At 38.0% G+C, this 21,914-nt stretch overlaps 1 protein-coding gene across 7 annotated transcripts in view; it reads right to left on the bottom strand.

The window, feature by feature from the left end:
* The window catches only part of ATP6V0A1 (ATPase H+ transporting V0 subunit a1), a 52,485-nt gene extending 42,877 nt beyond the window's left edge, over nucleotides 1-9,608 (bottom strand). For 5 of the 7 annotated variants that reach the window (XM_081029270.1, XM_081029271.1, XM_081029273.1 and 2 more), the window contains exons 1-2: nucleotides 9,485-9,605; nucleotides 7,600-7,760 (exon numbers count right to left, since the gene is read on the bottom strand). In XM_081029270.1, coding sequence (XP_080885396.1) covers nucleotides 7,600-7,716 — 117 coding nt within the window. In that variant the 5' untranslated portion in view covers nucleotides 7,717-7,760; nucleotides 9,485-9,605. Of the gene's footprint in view, nucleotides 1-7,599; nucleotides 7,761-9,484 lie in introns of all 7 variants that reach the window. The other 2 variants (XM_081029275.1, XM_081029276.1) reach the window with 1 other exon arrangement.
* Between the last annotated feature and the right edge of the window lie 12,306 nt (nucleotides 9,609-21,914).

Here is a 21,914-nt window from a genome sequence, read left to right as displayed (position 1 = left end):
TATTTTGTATTTAACATGAGAAATTTTTATTTTTTCTAAGCAACTGAAAAAGTCCAGTTCAATTGATCCTACAGATTAATTGAACTAATACATGGCTTTCTCCTCCCCAAATAACTACAAGAGAAAACCCATGTTATTTCATTTAAGTAAATTGTACTTGATGAAGGACACAAATACATGTTTAGAGACAATAATGCTTCATATTTGCAAGGCTGAGCATCTGTTTACCGTGGTCTGGGAAGAGCCTAGGTAATTGCCTATAAAAGAATCATTTTTGTTAGCTCTTGTCCTTAATAAGTGATATGTGTGAATTTTGATGCAGTACTGCATTCATTAGAATAATCCTTTCATCACAAAATTGCAGTTTATATATAAGGATTTATTTGTGAATGATTTCTTTCTTTCTTTTTTTTTTTTTTTTTTGTAAATGATTTCAATAATTCCCCTTGGCCGGCCCGGTGGCTCAGGCGGTTGGAGCTCCGTGCTCCTAACTCCGAAGGCTGCCGGTTCGATTCCCACATGGGCCAGTGGGCTCTCAACCACAAGGTTGCCAGTTCAATTCCTCGACTCCCACAAGGGATGGTGGGCAACGCCCCCTACAACTAAGATTGAACATGGTGTTTGAACACCGCACCTTGAGCTGAGCTGCCGCTGAGCTCCCAGATGGCTCAGTTGGTTGGAGTGCGTCCTCTCAACCACAAGGTTGCCGGTTGGATCCCGCAAGGGATGGTGGGCTGCGTCCCCTGCAACTAGTAACAGCAACTGGACGTGGAGCTGAGCTGCACCCTCCACAACTAAGACTGAAAGGAAAACAACTTGAAGCTAAACAGCTCCCTCCACAACTAAGATCCACAACTAAGATTGAAAGAACAACAACTTGACTTGGAAAAAAAAAAATTCCTTACAAAAGATCCTAATGATAGTAAAAAGAAATTAGCCTTTAATAACTGACATATATGAAGCAATTTAAATAATTTAGAATGAAATGATAATGAAAATGCTAAAGATCAAACTTTGTCGGGTGTAGCTAAAGTGGTATTTAAAGGGAAATTTGTAGGCTTAAATGCATATAATAGAAAAGACTAAAAATTAATGTGCAAATTGTTCAAACTCAAGAAGTCAGAAAAAGATAATAAGAAGTAGAAACCAAAAGAGAGCAGAAATGAATGAAAGGCCTAGAAAAAAAACAAAGTCCTAGAGAAGATGCCCCAGATCAAACGCTGGTTATTTTTTTTCTTAGTATTTTATTTTATTATTTTTTCTTAACAGCTGGTTATTTGAAAAGATATGTGTCAAAATGTGTATAAGACTGAGAGAAGGTATAAATAAATGTAAGAATAAAAAAAGCAACTATAGATAGAAAAGATTTTTTAAATATAATATTAAAATTAACTTTATGCCAATAACTCCTCAGAAAGTTCAGATTATAAATGCACATTTTTCTAGAAAAATATAACTTACTAAAACTAACTTAAACAAAACAAAACAAAACAGAAAAAACCTATAATCTAAAAACACCAGGCCTATAAGATTTAAAGACAGGTTCTATTAATCATATAAAAACTAGATAAGCCCAAATCTTAGAAAAATTATTCCAAAGAGGAGAAAAATGAAGGAACACTTCTCAACTAACAAGTGAGATTGGCCAGTATAACCTTAATACTAAAATATGAATAGTTTGAGAAAGGATAATTATAGGCCAATATCACTTATAAATATAAATGAAAAAATCCTAATATTAGGAAACTGAACCCTAAAATTATTTTGAAATACACATCTTGACCAAGCTGAGTTTATCCCAGGCTTGCAAGCATGATTTTATGTTTTTAAAAAATCTATAGAAATGGTCAATAAGCCTATGAAAAGATGCTCCACATCATCAGCCAAGAGGGAAATGCAAATCAAAACCACTGTGAGATACCACTTCACACCATTAGGATAGCTATAATTAAAAAAAAACAGTAATAAAGGAAAATCAATGCTGGTGAGGATGTGAAGAAATTGGAACTTTCTAACATTACTGGTGGGAATGTAAAATGATATGGCTGTTGTGGAAAGCAGCACAAGCTGTCTGGAGGTTCCTCAAAAAATTAAACATAGAATTACCATATGACCCAGCAATTCACTCCTAGGTATACACCCCCAAAAAGTGAAAATAGGTACTCAAGTACTTGTACACAAATGTTTGTAGCAGCATTATTTTCAATAGCCAAAAAGTGGAAACAACCGAAAGGTATGTATCAACTGATGAATGAATAAAGTGACATATGTATACATGTATATGTATGTGCACACACACACACACACACACACACACACACACACTGGAATATTATTTAGCCATTAAAAAGGAATCAAGTACTGATACGTACTACACGCTTGAATGCTGAAAACAACATGCTAAGTGAAAGAAGCCAGTCACAAAAGACTACATATTGTGTGATTCCATTTATATATAATGTCCAGAATAGGGAAATCCATAGAGCCAGAGATAGATTAAGTGGTTGCCGAGGGCTAGGGGAGGGGGAGATGGTGAATGACTGCTAATGGGTACAGGGTTTTTTTGAGGGAGGTGATGAAATATTCTAGAATTAGTGGTGACGGGTATATATACACTAAATGGTTGTGTATACACTAAACCCCTAAATTGTACACTATAAAGGGTAAATTTTTTGGTAGATCTCAATTAAAAAGAACATCAGCAGTAGAATCAGACAATCCTGGGTACAAATCTTTGTGTTCTTGGGGTAGTTATTTTCATTCAGGCCACAGGTCCCTAATCTAAAATGAGAATGGTAGGCTTCACTATTCAAAATTGGTTCTACTTCGCTGGGTTGTTGTTAGGAATGCCTGCAATAATAATACAAAATGCTCAACATGGCATCTATTAAAAACATGTAAACTGTCATTATGGTTGTGTTAGACAGTAAGGGATTAAAGAGTAGGGAAGAGTATGTCAAAGAGGAGAATGGATGAAAGAATATAAAGAACATTTTGAACAAATTGAGTGAGGAAACATATCTTACTCAATTGTCTTTCTAAAACCCAGAGTGGTATTTTTTTTAAGATATGTTGCATATTTTTATATTTAAAAAAGAGAAAAGTACAGATACATGTTATAACATAGATGAACCTTGAAAACTTTATGCTAAGTAAATGAAGCCAGTCACAAAAGACATATTGTATGATTCCATTCACATGAAATGTCCAGAACAGGCAAATCCACAGAAATAGAAAGTAGATTAGTAGTGGCCAAGGGTTGAGGAGGCTGGGAAGTTGGAAGGAAATTGGGAGTGACTGCTAATGGGTACACGGTTTCTTGCTGGGAGACTGAAAATGTTCTAAAATTGATTGTGGTGATGGTTGTACAACTCAGTGAATATACTAAAAATCATTGAATCATACACTTTAAATGGACAAATTGTATGATATGTGAATTATATCTCAATAAAGCTATTAAAAAATAGTAGGAAAAATCTGGATATGTAATTCACCAAATTAACAGACTAAGGAGAAAAAAATCATAACCTCAATAGATGAAGAAAAGGCACTCAACAAAATTTCACAAACATTTGTGACAATAACTTCAGAAAATCATAAACTAAAAGGAACCTGCATAATCTAATCAGTAGGATTTTCCAAAATGTAAGAGTAAACATCTTATTTAAATTGTGAAACATTAAAGAGATTCTCCTTAAAGTCAGGAGCAAGACAAGAATGCTAATGACAAATACAGTACATAGCATTTTGCCCTATTTCCTTAGTAACCAATTTTGTTCAGAGCAGCGACTGCTGAGTTGAAAAACCGTATTTTCCAGACTCCCTTGCAGCTAGCACATGACATAATTCTGGCCAATAATAAATTAGAAAAGTATGCTGAGGATTTTGGGGAAAGCTTTTTTTCCTCTCCTGATATAAGTATTTCCCCTTCCTCCCTGCACTTCCTTCGATGAAATGTCTGGAGCAGTGGTGGTTATCCAAGGACAGAAGCCAAAAGCTCAAGGATGGTCAAACAGAGATACAGAATGATCATAGAATACTGATCACAGTATGGAGCTGGGCTTCATGTTACAAGAGAAAAGTACACCCCTATCACTTGGGTTTTCAGTTACACACAGCTAAACAAAATCCTAATCAGTATTAGCTTGCTGTTCCTCTTCAACATGTTACTAAAGGTTCCAATGCATACGATGAAATAAGAAAAAGAAAGAAAAGGATAAGGATTTAAAAGGAAGAAATAGCTTTCTCTCTAATGGTGCAGTAAAAAAGATTATATCAAATGTGGCAAAATGTTAACAACTGGTGAATCTACATGAGAGTATTCAGGCTTAAAATTTTTCAAAATAAAAATTTAGGAAAAAGGAAAATACTCGTACTGATAAACAAATAGGAAAAACAAACTTTATGTGGACAAAATATACCATCAACAAAGGGAAAAGACAAGAGATAGTCTGGAAGAAGTTATTAGTAAAGGAATAGAAATAGATTAGCTTCCAGAATATATGAAAAACTTTTACAAATCCTACCAGTCCACAAGCAAAAGACAAACAAATACGCAGATGATGTGGGCAGACACTCCTGGAAAAATGAAATCTATTATGTCCGATAAACAAATAAAAAGATATGGAATGTACTAATCTAGAAAATGCAAGTTAAAACAACGAGAAGATACCATTTCACACCCATTACATTGGCAAAATTCTTTAAGAATGAGCACAGAGGTGTTGGCACTATTGTAGAGTACAAGAACTCTCAATCAGCTATGAGAGAATGGATGGGTACACGTACTAGGAAGTACACTTTGACAACAACTAACAGTCAGAGATGCACACGATATTCAGCAATGCCCCTCCTCGTTATAATCCCTGGAGTAGCAGCACGTCTGTGAGATCAATACCATTTTCATAGTAACACTAAGACATTTGGCTTTTTCATTTTTATTCTCTCATGAGTTCAGTGAAGTTTTCCAAAGGCGCATGACGTCACAGCAGATTGACTGCAGAAGCAAGTATGAGAACCTATCTATCTTCCATTAACTCAGACACTAAAAGGTTTTAAAAAATGTAAAAGCAATACCACTCTTCTCACTATTTTGTTTTGTTTTGGAAAATATAATTATTTTGTCATTAAAAATATTATAACAGGCAGTGGGCTTTTATAATTTTAAAATGATTTAATAAATCATTTCTCAATTTCGATGTCCAATGCAGTTAATATCAATAGCTGTATAATTCACATTAAAGCCATTTCGGATCCTCAATAATTTAAGAGTGTAAAGAGGTCCTTAGACCAAAAAGTTTGAGAACCACTGCCCTGGAGAAACTATCACACATGTATACCAGGAGACATATACAAGAACCTTTATTGCAACACTGTAATATCAAAGAACTGCAACCAACCTAAATGTTCATCAGAAGGAAAAATGATAAACTATGTATTCCTACAACAATATATGGCAATTTAAAGGACTGAACTAGCACTACCTGTATCAACATGGTCAAATTTCACAAATGTTGAATTTAAAAAGTACCTGCTGACGGATACATACAATATGATACCATGTATATAGTTTTAAAACACACAGAATTATACTATATGTTATTATTTAGTGATACATACATACATAACAAAAGTAAAAAATAAAAACACATAGAAATGATAAAAGCAAAAATCACTGTAGAAAGTTACCTCTGGAGAGGAGGGAGGAGAAATAAATTACAAGGATGAAGGATAGGCAGGAGCCTTCAATTATATGTGGAAAGTGTATCTCTTTAAGTAGACAGTAAAAACATAGGTATTCATTATATTATTCCTTATAATTTCTTGTATGATTGAAATGCATCGTAAGTTAAAGTTAAGAATGAACAAGAGGGAGACACCATAGGACCAGATAAAGAATTGCAAATCAGGGGCTGGCCCGGTGGCTCAGTTGGTTGGAGCGCGTCCTCTCAACCACAAGGTTGCTGGCTCGACTCCCGCAAGGGATGGTGGGCTGCGCCCCCTGCAACTAACAACGGCAACTGGACCTGGAGCTGAGCTGCGCCCTCCACAGCTAAGACTGAAAGGACAACTTGAAGCTCAACGGCACCCTCCACAACTAAGATTGAAAGGACAACAACTTGACTTGGAAAAAAAAGTCCTGGAAATACACACTGTACCCCAATAAAGTCCTGTTCCCCTTCCCTAATAAAATCTTAAAAAAAAAAAAAGAATTGCAAATCAAGGGTGACAGGTTTGATTTAGGTTTCAAGACTAGAAAACTAGAAAAATATCAAAGCATTAACTCAAGTTTAGGAAGTCAGAATGAACAAATAGTTTGTGAAAAGGTAAGGTGTTGGGATTTTGACATACTAGCTTGAGAAGCAGAGATGACAACAATCTTAAGAGTTGTAAATGCAGGGAAGGTGTTTGGGCAGTCAGGGCCAGAGATCCAGATTTGGGATTCACCGAATAAAGATGGAAGGTTTGAGAACAGATGAGAGAAAAAGGTGATAAAGGAAGATGGGGGTGTGATGAAGTTTATCCAGAGAGAGAATGAGAGGCTGGGGAACATTGACACTAAGGACAGGGGTGGAGAAGAGAGGCTGATGGAAGAAAACTAGAAGTCCTCAGAAAGGTAAGAGAAAGAATCCGAGTCAGGTAGGAGAACATTCCAAAAGAGATGGTATACAAAGGTTCAAAAAGAATGAGGAATAAGAAGACTCTTGTCACTGGAGTATATTTATGCAATTTCAGCTCAGACTGAGAACTTCCTGAAAGCCTGCAGATTCCAGGAAGGCAATATTGATGAATCCCACATCTTGCTGAACATTCCTCTTTCATCCATTTATTCATCCCAACAAATACTGGTTGAGTACCTTGCATGTGGGCACTAAAGATATAATAATGAATGTCTGTCTTCATGGTTCTTAGATCACAGACTTGAACCAACTACTCACACTGATGAATGTAAAGCCACAACTATAATGAATACTATCAATGAGAGGTACATGGAGCTTTGACATTGCCTAATAAGGAATTGTTACCTGCCCCCTCCTTTCAGCAGCATATATTGTGCCTTCCTGAATAGACTGTAAGCCCTACAGGGCATATTTTTTTATACTCTTAGATGGTCCATTTTCTTTTGATATCTTCTCCAAGTGCCCAGCATAGTGCTTCAGAATAATGGGTATTCATTATATGCCTACTTATATACTATACATCTGTAACTGGATGCTTCAGATTTTGTAATAAATATGTCCTACTGTATGGAAGAGCTAAGACAATTTTTTTTTAATATGCTGCTATGGGTGTTAAGGATTCCAAAATCAAAGTACAAGCCTTGAACAGGTTAGTCTGGTGTCTTCCACCAGTATCCCAAGCAATTACCTTGAGAATATTTAGGATTAGTCTCAAAGGAGGAGCTAGTAAAAGCATGAAAGGATTGGCACACAACATTCTCACCTCTAAAAAGACAACTCAAAAAAGTGTACCAATAATAAGCTGTAGTGTAATGTTTTTTCTGCAAATAAAAAGCAAAACATTCATCATAAGGCAACTGGAAATGACAAGAAAAACACAATTTAGCAGTCATCAAGAAGCAGCCCCACAACTACTTACATCACGAAACTGAACCTTTCCAAGTTCTCCTAATTCACTGACGCAACAATAAGCAGCTTCTGACTGTAGAAAAAGCTGGGCCAGGGTCATCTCCTCACTCCGGAAAAGCTCCCCCATGGCGGCGAAAGTAAGTCAACTGAGTACCTAGATTTCTCTCCAACCTAAGGCAAAAAGAGAAAATTACATGACCTTGGAAGTTACTAAGAGGATTAAGAGCAAACAATACCCTAGTAAGGCTCTTTCGTTTTGCATTTTGCATCTTCCACCTCATGCTGACAGGTCTTTCACAACTGTTCTGACATCCTTCTTAGAAAGATGGAAAGGAAAAATTGCAAAGGCTGTTACTGAATCTTCTCTTGCTGAGTGCCTGATGAAAAGTCACTTCCTGTGCAGTCAGCATCAGGATCAAATGACAATATTTTGGGACATCTCAATACATAAGAATGTACCCAGATTAAAAACAGGAACTGGGAATCCCAAACAGCCCTTTAATATTCCGAACACAACATTACAGGCAATGACACTCATACTGCTCTTTTTTTTTCTGCTGTGTCAGGACACAAACAGAAGAGACCTTGAATACCTTCCCATAAAGGATGTATCCGTTACAATATTTTCTACCCTCTATTGCCCATTTCTAACAGCCAAAGTCCCAGTACTACCCTAAAGCTACGAGTATCTTAAAGGGTTTAACCTTCCAACCTCATCAGAAAGCACCATTTTCCCCCTAAAGAATCGAAACACATAATCATTATCTAAAAAAAAAAAAAAAAGAACCAGTTTGCATATTAAGTCCAATTTCAAGTCAAGCATGACAAGAATACATTGATAATGACAAAGCAGTTTTATCAAGCCACAGGGACTGAGCTTTCCACCTCCGCAGCTTTCTGTTTCTTATCCCCATCTTCAAGATTAATTACATTCTTCCATCTGTTAAAGCTTCTCATGCATGAGCCAGTAAAGGTTTCGTTTTAGGGCTGTCTTATCGCTGCCGGGTAAGAAAAACAATTGGCGCTATCAGTGGTCCTGAAACTGCAATTATTCATTCTCCATCAGCTATTGTAAGGCGCCGACTGTACAGTATGTAAACTCAGCAAAACGTACAGTAATTTTAGTGTCATGAGAGCATCCGTAATGATAGGCATCAAAGGAAGAGTTACTCTTCTGGAAGGCTGGGAGACATTTTGAGAAATGTGAACGACAAAACCTTTGTGCATTTGATGTTCAAGGCAGCAAAACAACACACTCACGTATAAGTAAGGATTTTTCAAGAGATTATGTAGCTTGACTTGATGACGGTCTATACCTGAATCATCCAAAACAGCTGTTACCAGCCCCCATCACACCCCTACTCAACAAGGATAGATTCCACAATCTCTAAACACATAAAATTATGCCTCATCGGCATAGTTCAGGGGCTGCCAATAATGTCAGCCCCCAATGAGTTGCTACTGGTAGTGTCATCCAGTTTTCGTCCCCTAACAAGGTACTGAAATTCACCTGCTTCATTTCCTGTACAGTCAGTGAGAAAATCAGCAATTCTCTGAACCCAAGCACACCTACCCGGACTGGGGACTAAAAGGGGGAAATCCTCAAGTTGGGAGCCCCTTTAAGAAGCCCCCCAAAATTCTTTCGGACATCCCAATAATCTTCAGTTTCGCCGCCTACCCCTTAAATGGGGGAAGGGACCAGGGCCTCCCATGTGGAGTGAACTCCGGTTATTCTGCCCATAGGAGGGGTGCCCAAAGAGGGGTGAAGCCCCATTTCCTTTCAGAGACCTGAGATCCCTGCTAATTCTTTTGACAAGCGAGGGGGCCGTCAGAAGGATTTCCTGCGCCCCTCGGAGGCCGCTCCCTGCCACGCTGCACCTACAGCCCCCGCTCACCTCCAGCCGCCGGCGGGGCCACTGCCAAGGCAGCTGCCGCAGATGAAGCCCGCAGCCTCCGCGGCTCCCGACAGAAGCGCCTCGAAGCGTGCGTGCGTCCGCAAAACCCCGCCCCCGCGCCGCCGCTGGCCTCCGCCCCTACGATGACCTCATTGCAGTTGGCCAATGGAAGGCGGCTTCGGTCGGCTGCCGCAGTGCGGAGTCGCCGGGGCGCGGGCGAGACCCTGCTGGTTGACGCCATCTTGTTCTCGCTGTGGCTGTTGGGGGCTGGGAGGGTGGGGTAGGTGGGGCGGGTGGTGCAGGTGTGCGAGGCCCTGAGTTCCTGAGCCTTTGAGAATCCCTTCTCCCTAGCACTGGCTCAGAATCCCTTCTCCGTGATACTTACTCTGCAGGCAGGCTTCCTGCTTTCTTTATTTTCATATCCAAAGAATCAATTCACAGTGTTTTCTTGTCGAGGGAAGTAACGTGAGGGAAGGGGAGAAAGCATTATGAAATGACCTGAGAGCCAGGGGGAGGTTGAAAACGCTTTTAGTTCTCTCTCTCTCTCTCTCTCTCTCTCTCTCTCTCTTTAAAAAGGGACTTGGTTTAGTCCCTCCAGCAACTATACAGGGTCTATTTTTCTCCAATTAACAGTGGGAATAAACCCCTAAGACCGTGTGTTTTGAAAGTGTGTATCTTGTTTGGTGGATTCCTGCGGGCCTATTTGAACACATAGAGTTTTCTAGTTAAAAAAACAAACAAAAAAAAAACACAATAATTTGTTTTTTAAAACGCACGAGTGATGCCTACATGTTATAAAAACGCCTTTCTCAAATATTAATATCGATTCCCTTTTCTTGACCTTCTTTTAAAGAGGAGCAGGGATCCCAAATAGTTTGTAATAACCACAATTTATCAGGAAAAACTCGGAAAACCGGTTATTCAGTCTCCGTGGGTGGTGGAATCCTATTTGAGACTCAGGTGTAATGAGAGAGACATTTCAGATAAAAACCTAATGCTGATAATTTTGTCTACCTGGCAAAAACATCATCAATCCTTCTTCACCAGCCTAAACGAAATAATGAAGGGCGAAAAAGAACATTTTATTTGAATTTCCCGTCTCATGTTGTGAGTGAAGATAGAGCTTGACTTCCAGACCCTCCCTTTCACCTGTGATCACAAATGCTCCCTAGCTCTCTCAACTTTCCGGAAAAGGCAGATAGGGACCTACATTTGAAAGCCTGCCAAATTTTAGAAAACTATTATGCAATGACTGTCATTTCCTTCCTCTGAGTCTTAAATTTTTTTTTTTTAAACCTCAGAGTCAGCTGCTTGCTAACCACAAATTTTCCTACCCCACCGCTAAGACAGACTTTCATCTGGACTCCCCTCAATTCCCTTAAACTCTCTGTTTTCATGGCTTCCTTGAAAGTATATCCTCTCAGAGCTCCTTTTCTATTTCCTTTCTTATTATTGCAATTAATCTTTCTCCAGTGTTCTATTTCTTATCCCTTCATGAGCTCTTCCTTGGCAATCCTGCTGTTGTCAGGATTAAATGTCTATGTGTGGGAATCATACTTATTTTTCCATCCACATCACTTTCCCAAGGCTCAGGGATGGAATTTCAAGCTGCCTGAATAATGCCATTCAGGCAGCAAATGCTTGCTAAGGGCCTACTGTGTGGTAGACATGGTGCTAGGTGCTTGGGATAGGAAAATGAAATAGACACACTTCCTATTCTAGAGGAACTCATAGTTCAATGAGAAATAAAGTTCCAACCAATAATGAGAGAGGGGGAGGCAGGGAGGGAAAGAGAGAAGGAAAAAGAAAGAGAGAGAGAGAAGTGCAATGATTAATACTTACTATGTACCAGGCACTTTTCTAAGTTCTTTATAAATATGAACTTATTTAATCCTCACAACAGTATTGGGAGGCAGATACTATTATTATCCCCATTTAACAGATGATATAATGAAATTGAGGCACAATAATTTGCCCAAGGTCACTCAGCTAGTAAATGGCACAGCCAGATTCAAATCTTGATCTACCATTTAATATCTGTAACCTTAAGACTCTGTAAGCCCCAGTTCTTCATCTGTAAAATGAGGATAATAATAGTACTTACTATTGATTATTTTGAGGAATAAAAGGAATCTAGAACATGCTTGACACTCTGCCTGCATTAAAAAACTGTTAGCTATCATTATCATCGATATTATTGTCGAGATACAAAATACCATATAATGAACCTGAGGATGTCAGGAAAGCTCATATTGAGGAGGTGACGTGAGAACAGAGTTTTGGATTTGAGCTCTCACTGAATAAAAAACTGTCCTTTCCCCTGAGGTCCTTAATCCTGCTAATGGCATCATTGTTTTTCTAGTTACCCAGACTCCAAGCTTAAACCATCTCTAATTCCACTTTTTCCCTTTCTTTTCACATTTTGTCAGTTGCCATGTCATGCTCATTGTGTGTCCTGCCTTTATTTCTTGCCTTTACCCCTTTATCCTTTTTATTTTCATTGTCGATAACCTAGTACAGGTCCATTTGCCTTTCTCAGATAACTGAAACAGTAGCCTAGAGCAGGCAGCATGGTGCAGGTTAGTAGACGACAAGCTTTTGTGGTCAAGCCCGAACTAGGCTTGAATCTCAGTTCTTCCATTTATTCCACTCAATATCAGATGTAAGAGGAATAAATCTCAACTCTAACAGTTACAAGGTATGTGAATTTGAGCAAGTTAGTTCACCTCCTTGAGCTTCATTTTCCTCATTGGAACGCTCATGGGACTTTTCTGTTTCTCTTTTATAAAACACAATACTTTCCATATGACTTTGACATTTTTTTCCTTTTACCAAACTATAAACTCCTTTTTTCCCCTAGCATTGGACCTATTCATTCAATACTAAGTGCCATTTCTTGAATGAATGAGTGAATGGATAGATGACCCTGAAAGAAATGGGATTCTTCTAATAGAAATCTACTATCAACCAAAGAACACAGGTTATCAGACAAAAGGAGTATGATCATATCTTGCCTCGTTTCTCTATCCCCGTTGTTTTATGAACTTCATTATCTGTGGGGAGGAGAGCTTGTGATAGATTCTCATATTCTTCTAACAAAGACATGAGGAGCAGCTGGGAAAAGTTCAGAGCAGAAACTAGAATCAGAAAATGTCTATGGAGTCAGTGAAAACTTTGCAGGATCATCAAGTTTGGTACAATAATAGGGTCGATGTCTGTATTCCATTTACAGTTCTCAAAGTTATTCTATATCGAAGCATACCTATGCAGAAAATGCTCTTTCAATTCAATGAAAAGTACTTTTATAAACAGCTTTTAGTCATCAAAAATCCAACATTCCTTGAGCAAATATCTATTAACTCTATGCTTTATACCAGGAGTAATGCTAGAAACGGGAAATGCAAAGATGAACAGGAGCTCACAGCCTATCAGGGGAGACAGATAGACAACCAACTGTAGTGTAACATATATATTAATAGAATAGCAGCAATTGGAACAGAAGTCTAGGCAAGCCCAAAGAAAAGCATTATTAATCCTGTCTGGCCTTGGGGAAGGCTTTAAGAGGACATGACATCCATTTAATAGATAAATAGAAGGAGACAAAGGCTAATAAAATAGAACAGAACTCGTATTAGTATTAGACTAAAATCATCAGTCAGCAAATACACTAACTTAGCCCAAAACTGATTAAAATTATTTTGATCCAGAGTGATCAGGCATTTGTGCTCCTCTGTATGCTTCTCTAGGAAAGAAAGAAGACAACAAGGATCTTCTGGTTGTGCTTTTCTGTCACTTGAACAAGTACAACATAAATGTATAAAATGCTGTTGACCACCTAGCCCTATAAGACATGAACAATTCCATATGAAGACTATCCACTACTGCAGTTCTGGGTATCCGAATTGCTCTATTTCTTAGCATCTGTGAAAACATCTAAACAATAGTTACAAAAATTAGTTTTTCAGTACCAAGACAGAGCAGAAAATGGAAGCAGTTGTAAGAATTGTCCCTGTAATGGAATGATTAAATACATGTTTTTTCTCCTTTTACTCTGTTCATTTTTTAGTTTGATCAAATGCATAGAAACTGTCCATATTTCCACCAGTGAGAGGTCACCTCATGTTTGCTCATCCAACTTAGATTCCTAGATAAGGCCTACGGAGTATTAACGTTAAACCATGTGTTTTGAAATACATATTTGCTCAAGTGTCCCTCTTTTCTGTCCCTCTTTTCTATGCTTTCTGTATTAGTTTTCCTAGGGCTGCTGCACAAATTATCATAAACTGAGTGGCTTAGAACAACAGAAGTTATTTCTCTCACAGGTCTGGAGGCTAGAAGTCTGAAATCAAGGTGTCAGCAGGACCAGGATATTTCTAAAGACACTAGAGGAGAATCCTTCATTCCCTCTTCTAGCTTCTGGTGGTTGCCTGCAATCCTTGGCATTCCTTGCCGTGTAACTGCATCACTCCAATTGCTGCTTCCATCTTCACATGGCAATCCTGCCTCTGTGCGTCTGTATCTTAACCCAGTATGACTTCATCTTAACTTGATTGCAAATACACTATTTCTAAATATGGCCATATTCACAGGTTCCCAGTAGACATGAGTTTTGGGGGAACACTAGTTAACCCAACCCAGGACACTTCCCTTCCCAATTTTGGAAAGGAAATTTTGCTCTGCACCATTTTCCAACTGTTCACCTGCAAGTAGTTGCCAGCAAACAGTAAAACGTTAATGTAAAATTTCATTTCCTCTTATCTGAATTCTTTGAGATGATAGTAACTCAGTTTAATTATTGTGTCTAGTCAAATAATTTTTTGTTTCTCCCTTTTACATAAAAAGGAACTGTAATTCTTAAATTATTCTACCATGGATCTGATTTCAGTGTTGCATGAAAGAATTCTCCCACCACAGCCTTTAGGTGACCTGCAATCACCTTGACCCTCATTCTTGAAATGTCGATTTGCAGTTTATTTTCATAGAAGTCGTCTCTTTTGCAGTTTCAGTCTGAGTTGCTCAAAATAACACTCTGCGTTTACTTTCAAAGTCTGTCAATATTTAAAATAAAAGACTTTGGGTAAAAAGTAAAAATTTGTTCATAATAGATTTTGAGACTTCCTTTGGAGTTCAAGGAATGTCAGCTTCCTTTAGCTCTGCTAATGATTACATCCACAAGGAGATATGAATGAGCCTAAAGCATATGACATTTTATGCAACCCTCCAGGCTCTTGTGACCAACACATGAGGCAAGGAGCCTCTTAACTCGTGAAAATTAACAACACCAAGAAACAGGCTTCTTAAAGAAATAGAAATTAGAAAACATGAGAAAACTTGAGATGGGAAGGAGGAAAGGACTAACTGACACAGCACAGAGAAGCCTATCTGTGACATTAGATCTGAAGTATTTGCCCAGTCAAACAAGAAACTATTTCAAGGAGGTTTCTGAAGTACAGAATCTGGCAAATGACTTGGAGAATGGAGCTTAGACCTGGGGTAAAGAAATACACTAGATAATTCCAGTAGAAAGGATCTAGTTGATTCAGTGGTCAAGGATAGATCTAATTCGATCTGTTGTATTCCCACTGCCTCGCTGAGAGCCTGGCATTCAATATATACTTCATAAATATATTTGAAAGAAAAGAAAACAAACCTGAAAATATAGTTTCTTAACTTATGACAAAGTTGTGGGTTATTTGCATTTGTAATCATGTACTTATTTAAGGCTGGAGATTGCTATACTTTACAGTTGATTCGTTTTTGTTTTATAAAAATGGTCTACTGGATTTGTATGGTATTTTAAGGAGGGAGTTGTGGGGAAGAAAGTCTGTAGAAATCTTATAGGAAGGATGTATACATCGCTTCTCGGCCTTTAGGCTAAGATCAAGTGTAGAATGTATAAGGGTGTGGTCTTCTGAGAAGAAAAATTTTCTTAGGGGGAGCTGAAAGTTATCCAGAAGGGAGCTTTCAATTGGATATTGCCTTGAGCCCTATTTTAATTCTCAGTTTGTTTTCACTTGGAGTTTTAGAGATTGTGAATACATGTGAACAATTATTTCTATTTAAAATATATATTTTGAGACCTTAAATTTTTCTGGTACTATGCATAGCTATTGACAACAATAGATTTGAGTGAAAATGTAAGATAAGTGAATTTTAGGAGCTTTCTATTCACCTTTTACATGCCTCTCTCCCATTCTTTCATTCAGTACAAAGTTTTGGGCTTTGTATGACCCAGGCCTAAGTATAGGAAATTGGACCAGGGCCCTAACTTCAAGGAACTCAGAATCTATAATACCGTAAGGATTTTATTAGCAATATATAATAGTACTATGGATGCACTGATAAAGGCATCAATAGCTGTGCTTAGAAACCTTTACAGGAGATGAAATTTGAGTTAAGTCTTAAAGGATGAGAAGGTGTTTGCCTACTCGCTATGAACCTGGTCTGTTCTCTGACTGCTTTGTCCATTGTGAGTGATTCCACCACCTCTCTGCAAAGTGTTTCTTTCACGACTGAGTTAAAGATCAGTTTTTTAATAATGACAACACTACATATAAAATTTTATGGGATATCACTAAAATAGCACTCAGAATGAGACAAATAATCATAGTTTTAAATGTGTTTATAAAACAAGGAAGAATTAAAGTAAATTAAACAAACATAACGCAACATGTTTTAAAAACACAGCAAAATAAACCCAAATAAGACAGGAAGAAACAATTAGTAAAGTCAAAATGACTTAAAGAATACCACATATAAGAGCTAGTTCTTTTCGAATATCAATAAAAATAGGAAAACTGGTAAAGTGAGAGAGAGAAAGACTACAAATATAATAAGAACGAGAATTGATTTTAACCACAGATACAAAATAAATGTAAAACAAAATACTATTTGAAATTATAATTATAAATGTTAATTAAAAACTTTTTTTAACAAACTGGGTGGTTTTATTTTAAAAAATTATAAATGAGGCCGGCCCGGTGGCTCAGGCGGTTAGAGCTCCATGCTCCTAACTCCGAAGGCTGCCGGTTCAATTCCCACATGGGCCAGTGGGCTCTCAACCACAAGGTTGACAGTTCAACTCCTTGAGTCCTAGAGGGGATGGTGGGCTGTGCCCTCTGCAACTAAGATTGAACACGGCACCTTGAGCTGAGCTGCCTCCCGGATGGCTCAGTTGGTTGGAGCCTGGGCTCTCAACCACAAGGTTGCCAGTTCAACTCCCGCAAGGGATGGTGTGCTGCGCCCCTGCAACTAGCAATGGCAACTGGACCTGGAGCTGAGCTGTGCCTTCCACAACTAAGATTGAAAGGACAACAACTTGACTTGGAAATAAGTCCTGGAAGTACACACTGTTCCCCAATAAAGTCCTGTTCCCCTTCCCCAATAAAATCTTTAAAAAATAAAAATAAATGAAAAATTATAAATGAACAAAAGTTACCTTGTTTTATATATTTTGTTAGATACATACGTCTTTCATTTTTTGAGCAATTGTATTTTTAATTTCAGTTTCCATGTATTCGCTACAACTATATAGAAATACAATTGATTTTTGTGTGTTTATTGTATATCTTGTAATTTTGCTTAACTCATGTATTCATTCTAGGAGTTTTTTTAAAAAAATACATTTCTTGAGATTTTCTACATAGACCATCATGCCATCTGCACAAAGGCACAGTTTTGTTTTGTTTTATTTTTCCTTTTCCAATCTGTATTCCTTTTATATCCTTTTCTTGTCCTACTGTGCTGGCTAGTTCTTCCAGTACTGTTGTTAAATGAGTGATAAGAGAAGACATCCTTGACTTCTTTCCAATCTTAGGAAGAAAGAATTCAGTCTTTCGCCATTATGTAAATATGATGCTAGCTGTAGAATTTTTTGGTAGATGTTCTTTATCAAGTTAAGGAAATTCCCATCTATTTCCTAGTTTTCTGAGAGTTTTTATCATGAATAGCTGTTGAATTTTGTCAAAGGCACTTTCATATCAATTGATATGACCTGTGGTTTTTCTTCTTTACCTTGTTAATATGGTGAATTACACTTATTGAATTTTGAGTACTTAATCAGCCTTACAGCCATAGAATAAACACCACTTGGCCATGTATGTTATTCTTTTTTACATATTGCTGAATTCTGTTTGCTAATATTTTGTTAACGATTTTTGAATGTGTTTTCATGAAGTATATCTAGCTGTAGTTTTCTTTTTTTGTACTGTCTGAAGCATAAAATGAGTTAGGGAGGGTTACCTCCTCTTCTATTTTCGGGAAAAGATTATGCGAATTGGTGTTAATTCTTTTTTAAATGTGTGGTAGAATTCTCCACTAAAACAAACTGCACCTGGGGACTTCCTTTTTTGAGACTTTCAAATTACAAATGAAATGTCTTTAACAAGTGATAGAGCGGTCCAAACTATTTATTTCATATTGGGTGAGTTGTGGTAGTTTGTGCTGTTCAATTGGAATATGTAATATTTACTTAGTCTCAAAATTCAACCCTACAAAATAGTTATGGATGACAAAGAGGAAAAGAGTAACTTTACAGTGGAAAAGTCTGAAAGATACCATCTTAGCCAATTGATCAAGATTAACTTCACGAGAAATGGGCAAATCAAAATCACATGTCCCCTGATAGGGTATAATGAGAAGAACACAGCATCCCTTTTGTGCTATTCCTGCCAAAGGAAACATCAGGCAAGCCCAAACTGAGCAACATTCTACATAACAACTGTCCTGTAATCTTCAAAACTGTCAAGGTTATAAAAGGCAAGAAAAGGGCCGGCCCGGTGGCTCAGGCGGTTAGAGCTCCAGGCTCCTAACTCTGAAGGCTGCCGGTTCGATTCCCACATGGGCCAGTGGGCTCTCAACCACAAGGTTGCCAGTTTAATTCCTCGAGTCCTGCAAGGGCAACTTGACTTGAAAAACCAATAAAGTCCTGTTCCCCTTTGCCAATAAAATCTAAAAAATAAATAAATAAATAAATAAATAAATAAATAAATAAATAAATAAAAATAAAAGGCAAGGAAAGAATAAGGAAGTATTTCCCTGATTGAAGGAGACTGAAGAGATGCAACAATTAAATTCAAGGAATAATCTATAATTGGATCATTAAGTTATAAGGACATTTTTGGGACAAATGATGAAATTTGATAGGCTGCTGAGAACCAGATGGTGGTGGGTATTAATGTTAATTTCCTGATCTTGATGGTTGTTCTGTGGTTAGATATCAGAATGTTCTTGTTTGTACAAAACACATACTAAAGTATTTGGGAGTGATGAGACACCATGTTGTCTCAAAAGATTCAGAAAAAATATCTTTTTGTACTTAAAGCTTTTCTGTAAATTTTAAATAATTAAAAATTGTTGTAGGGCCGGCCCAGTGGCTCAGGCGGTTGGAGCTTTATGCTCCTAACTCTGAAGGCTGCTGGTTCGATTCCCACAGGGGCCAGTGGACTCTCAACCAAAAGGTTACCAGTTCAACTCCCGCAAGGGATGGTGTGCTGCGCCCCTGCAACTAGCAATAGCAACTGGACCTGGAGCTGAGCTGCGCCCTCCACAACTAAGACTGAAAGGACAACAACTTGACTTGGAAAAAAGTCCTGGAAGTACACACTGTTCCCCAATAAAGTCCTGTTCCCCTTCCCCAATAAAAAAATCTTTTAAAAAAATTGTAAAAGAAAATTTTTCCAGATAGTCTTTTTCCATTTTGATCACTCTATTATTCTAGTGCTCATAAACATTGTTGAATATATACTACTTACATTTGTATTGCATATCAGCTACTTATTTGGGAATCATTTTACTTCGTGTGTATTTATTTCCTTAATGAGATTATTAAACACCAAAAAGAACATAGATTATGCTTCTGTTTCCTTTGTATTCCCTTGTGGTATCAAGTAGCTGCTCTTAATAACCACTTATAAACATTAAAGGTTTTGGAGCATGAAATAGTTGAATTGCCTCTTTCAATTTAAGCTCATGGAAAAACTTTAAATCATCTCTCTGAAGCCATATGATGGATCCAGCACCAAGTCTGTGTTGATTGCTAATTCACACCAATCAGTGGCCCCAGGGATTCATAGAAATATGTGTCTTGGTGGAAAAATGAGTCACTCCACCACCACACAGTTGGCCTCTCACACCCAAGGCACAATGGAAATGTGGAAATCTGAGTGGAGCACAAAGAATCTGTATCTGAACAAGAGTTCACACTCTTCCTGTTCTGTTACATTGTGAAATGGAAACCTTGTTTCCTGGGAAAAGGGCCAGATTCCACAAATGAAATGGTTTTGCTTAGACGTGCACAGCTGCTAAAAACTTACTGTTTTTATTGAGAGTGTCTTGTTTTAAAGATCTGGCCTTTGTTCCAACTGGAAAGTTGAAAGAAAGTGGGGGGATCCTCTTGTGAGCAACAGAATGAGTTTAACAGAAAGTCTTGAATACCAGTTCTTGACTGGTTTGAGTGCAAGGAAAGAAAAATGGTCAGGCACATTTCTTGCCACCAATGGTGTGTTAACCATTCTGACATGTCCCTTTACATGTATGAACACATTTCATCCTCAAAACAACCTTGGTATTTTTTATTATGGGAAAGTTCAACAATGTAATGAATCTTTATGTGCCTATCACCTTGCTTCAACAGTGATTAACACGTGGCCAACCTCATTTCATCTACATCCCATCCACTTCCCTCAGGATTATTTTTAATCATATCCTAGATGTGAGATCATTTCATCTGTAAATACTTCAGTAACTATCTCTTAAATATAAGGATTATTTTAAAAATCTGACCACAATGCCTTTATCACACTTTAAAATTTAACAGTAATTCCTTGATGTCAGCAAATATATAACCAGTGTTCAAATTTCCCTGATTGTCTCATAAAACGTTTTTGTTTACAATTTGTTTGTTCTAATCAGGTAGATACATTGTAATTGGTTGAATGGCTTTTTCTTTTTTTATATAGGCTTTTTGAAAATTGAGGTGTAGTTGATGTACAACATTATATTAGTTTCTGGTGTACAACATAATGAGTTGATAGTTGTATACGATATGTATATTTGATGGTTGTATATATTTGTATATGTGAAATGATCATCACAGTACGTCTAATTAACCTCTACGATACACAGTTACAGAACTTTTTTTCTTGTGATGAGAACTTTTAAGATCTACTCTTAGCAACTTTCAAATGTGCAATGCACTATTATAAAATAGGCCTTTAAAGTCTTTTTTAATTCAGCGATTTCCCACTTTGTCATCATCTCTTCCTCTCCCCCCGCCACACTCACCCCTCTGCAACTTGTTGGAGAAACTGGGTTGTTTGTCCTGTAGAATTTCCCACCTCTCTAGATTTTGCTGATTGCTTTCCTACAGTGTTGTTTAATGTATTTCCCTGACCCCTATATTTCCTGTAATCTGGTAGTTAAATCTGGACGTTTGATCAAATTCAGGTTTGGTTGTTTTGTTGTCAAGACTATGTCATAGGTGTTGGTATGTACTTCTTATTACATCACACACCAGACATACAATGTCAATCCTCTATCTTTTTTTTTTTTTTTAATTTTATTGGGGAATATTGGGGGACAGTGTGTTTCTCCAGGGAGTTGTCCTTCAATCTAGTTGTGGAGGGAGCAGCTCAGCTCCAAGTCCAGTTGCCGTTTTCAATCTTTAGTTGCAGGGTGCTCAGTCCACCATCCCATGCGGGAACTGAACCAGCAACCTTGTTGTTAAGAGCTCGCACTCTAACCAACTGAGCCATCAGGCTGCCCCATGTGCCACTGGTTTTAAATATTTGTAATATCTTCCCATTTTTGGACCAGAGACATTTTAGAGTCATAGCAAAGAGATGTCAGAAAAGAAGATGAAAAGGAAAGGGAAAGTGACAAGAACCAGAGCAGAGGGGTGGAGACTGAACCCATGTGAAATGACTACATTAAGAAAAGGGCAGGAAAAAGAAAGTAGCGTGCATACTCATAGCACAATTATTCATAAGAGCCCCCAAATGAAAGTAATCCAAATGCCCCTCAACTGATGACTAGATAAACACGATGCAGCATATCGATACAGAATTTTATTCAGCCCTTACAAGGAATGAAGTACGGATATGCTACAACATGAATTAATCTTGAAAATATGCTGAGTGAGGGCCGGCCCAGTGGCTCAGGAGGTTGGAGCTCTGTGCTCCTAACTCCGAAGGCTGCCGGTTCGATTCCCACATGGGCCAGTGGGCTCTCAACCACAAGGTTGCCAGTTCAACTCCTCGAGTCCTAGAGGGGGTGGTGGGCTGTGCCCCCTGCAACTAAGATTGAACACGGCACCTTGAGCTGAGCTTCCACTGAGCTCCCAGATGGCTCAGTTGGTTGGAGTGCATCCTCTCAACCACAAGGTTGCCGGTTCAACTCCCACAAGGGATGGTGGGCTGCGCCCCCTGCAACT

Source organism: Rhinolophus hipposideros, assembly GCF_964194185.1.
Source record: "Rhinolophus hipposideros genome assembly, chromosome: 20".
Taxonomy (NCBI): domain Eukaryota; kingdom Metazoa; phylum Chordata; class Mammalia; order Chiroptera; family Rhinolophidae; genus Rhinolophus; species Rhinolophus hipposideros.
Note: the sequence above shows the minus strand (reverse complement) of the source record. Positions and strands in the feature narration are given on the sequence as shown.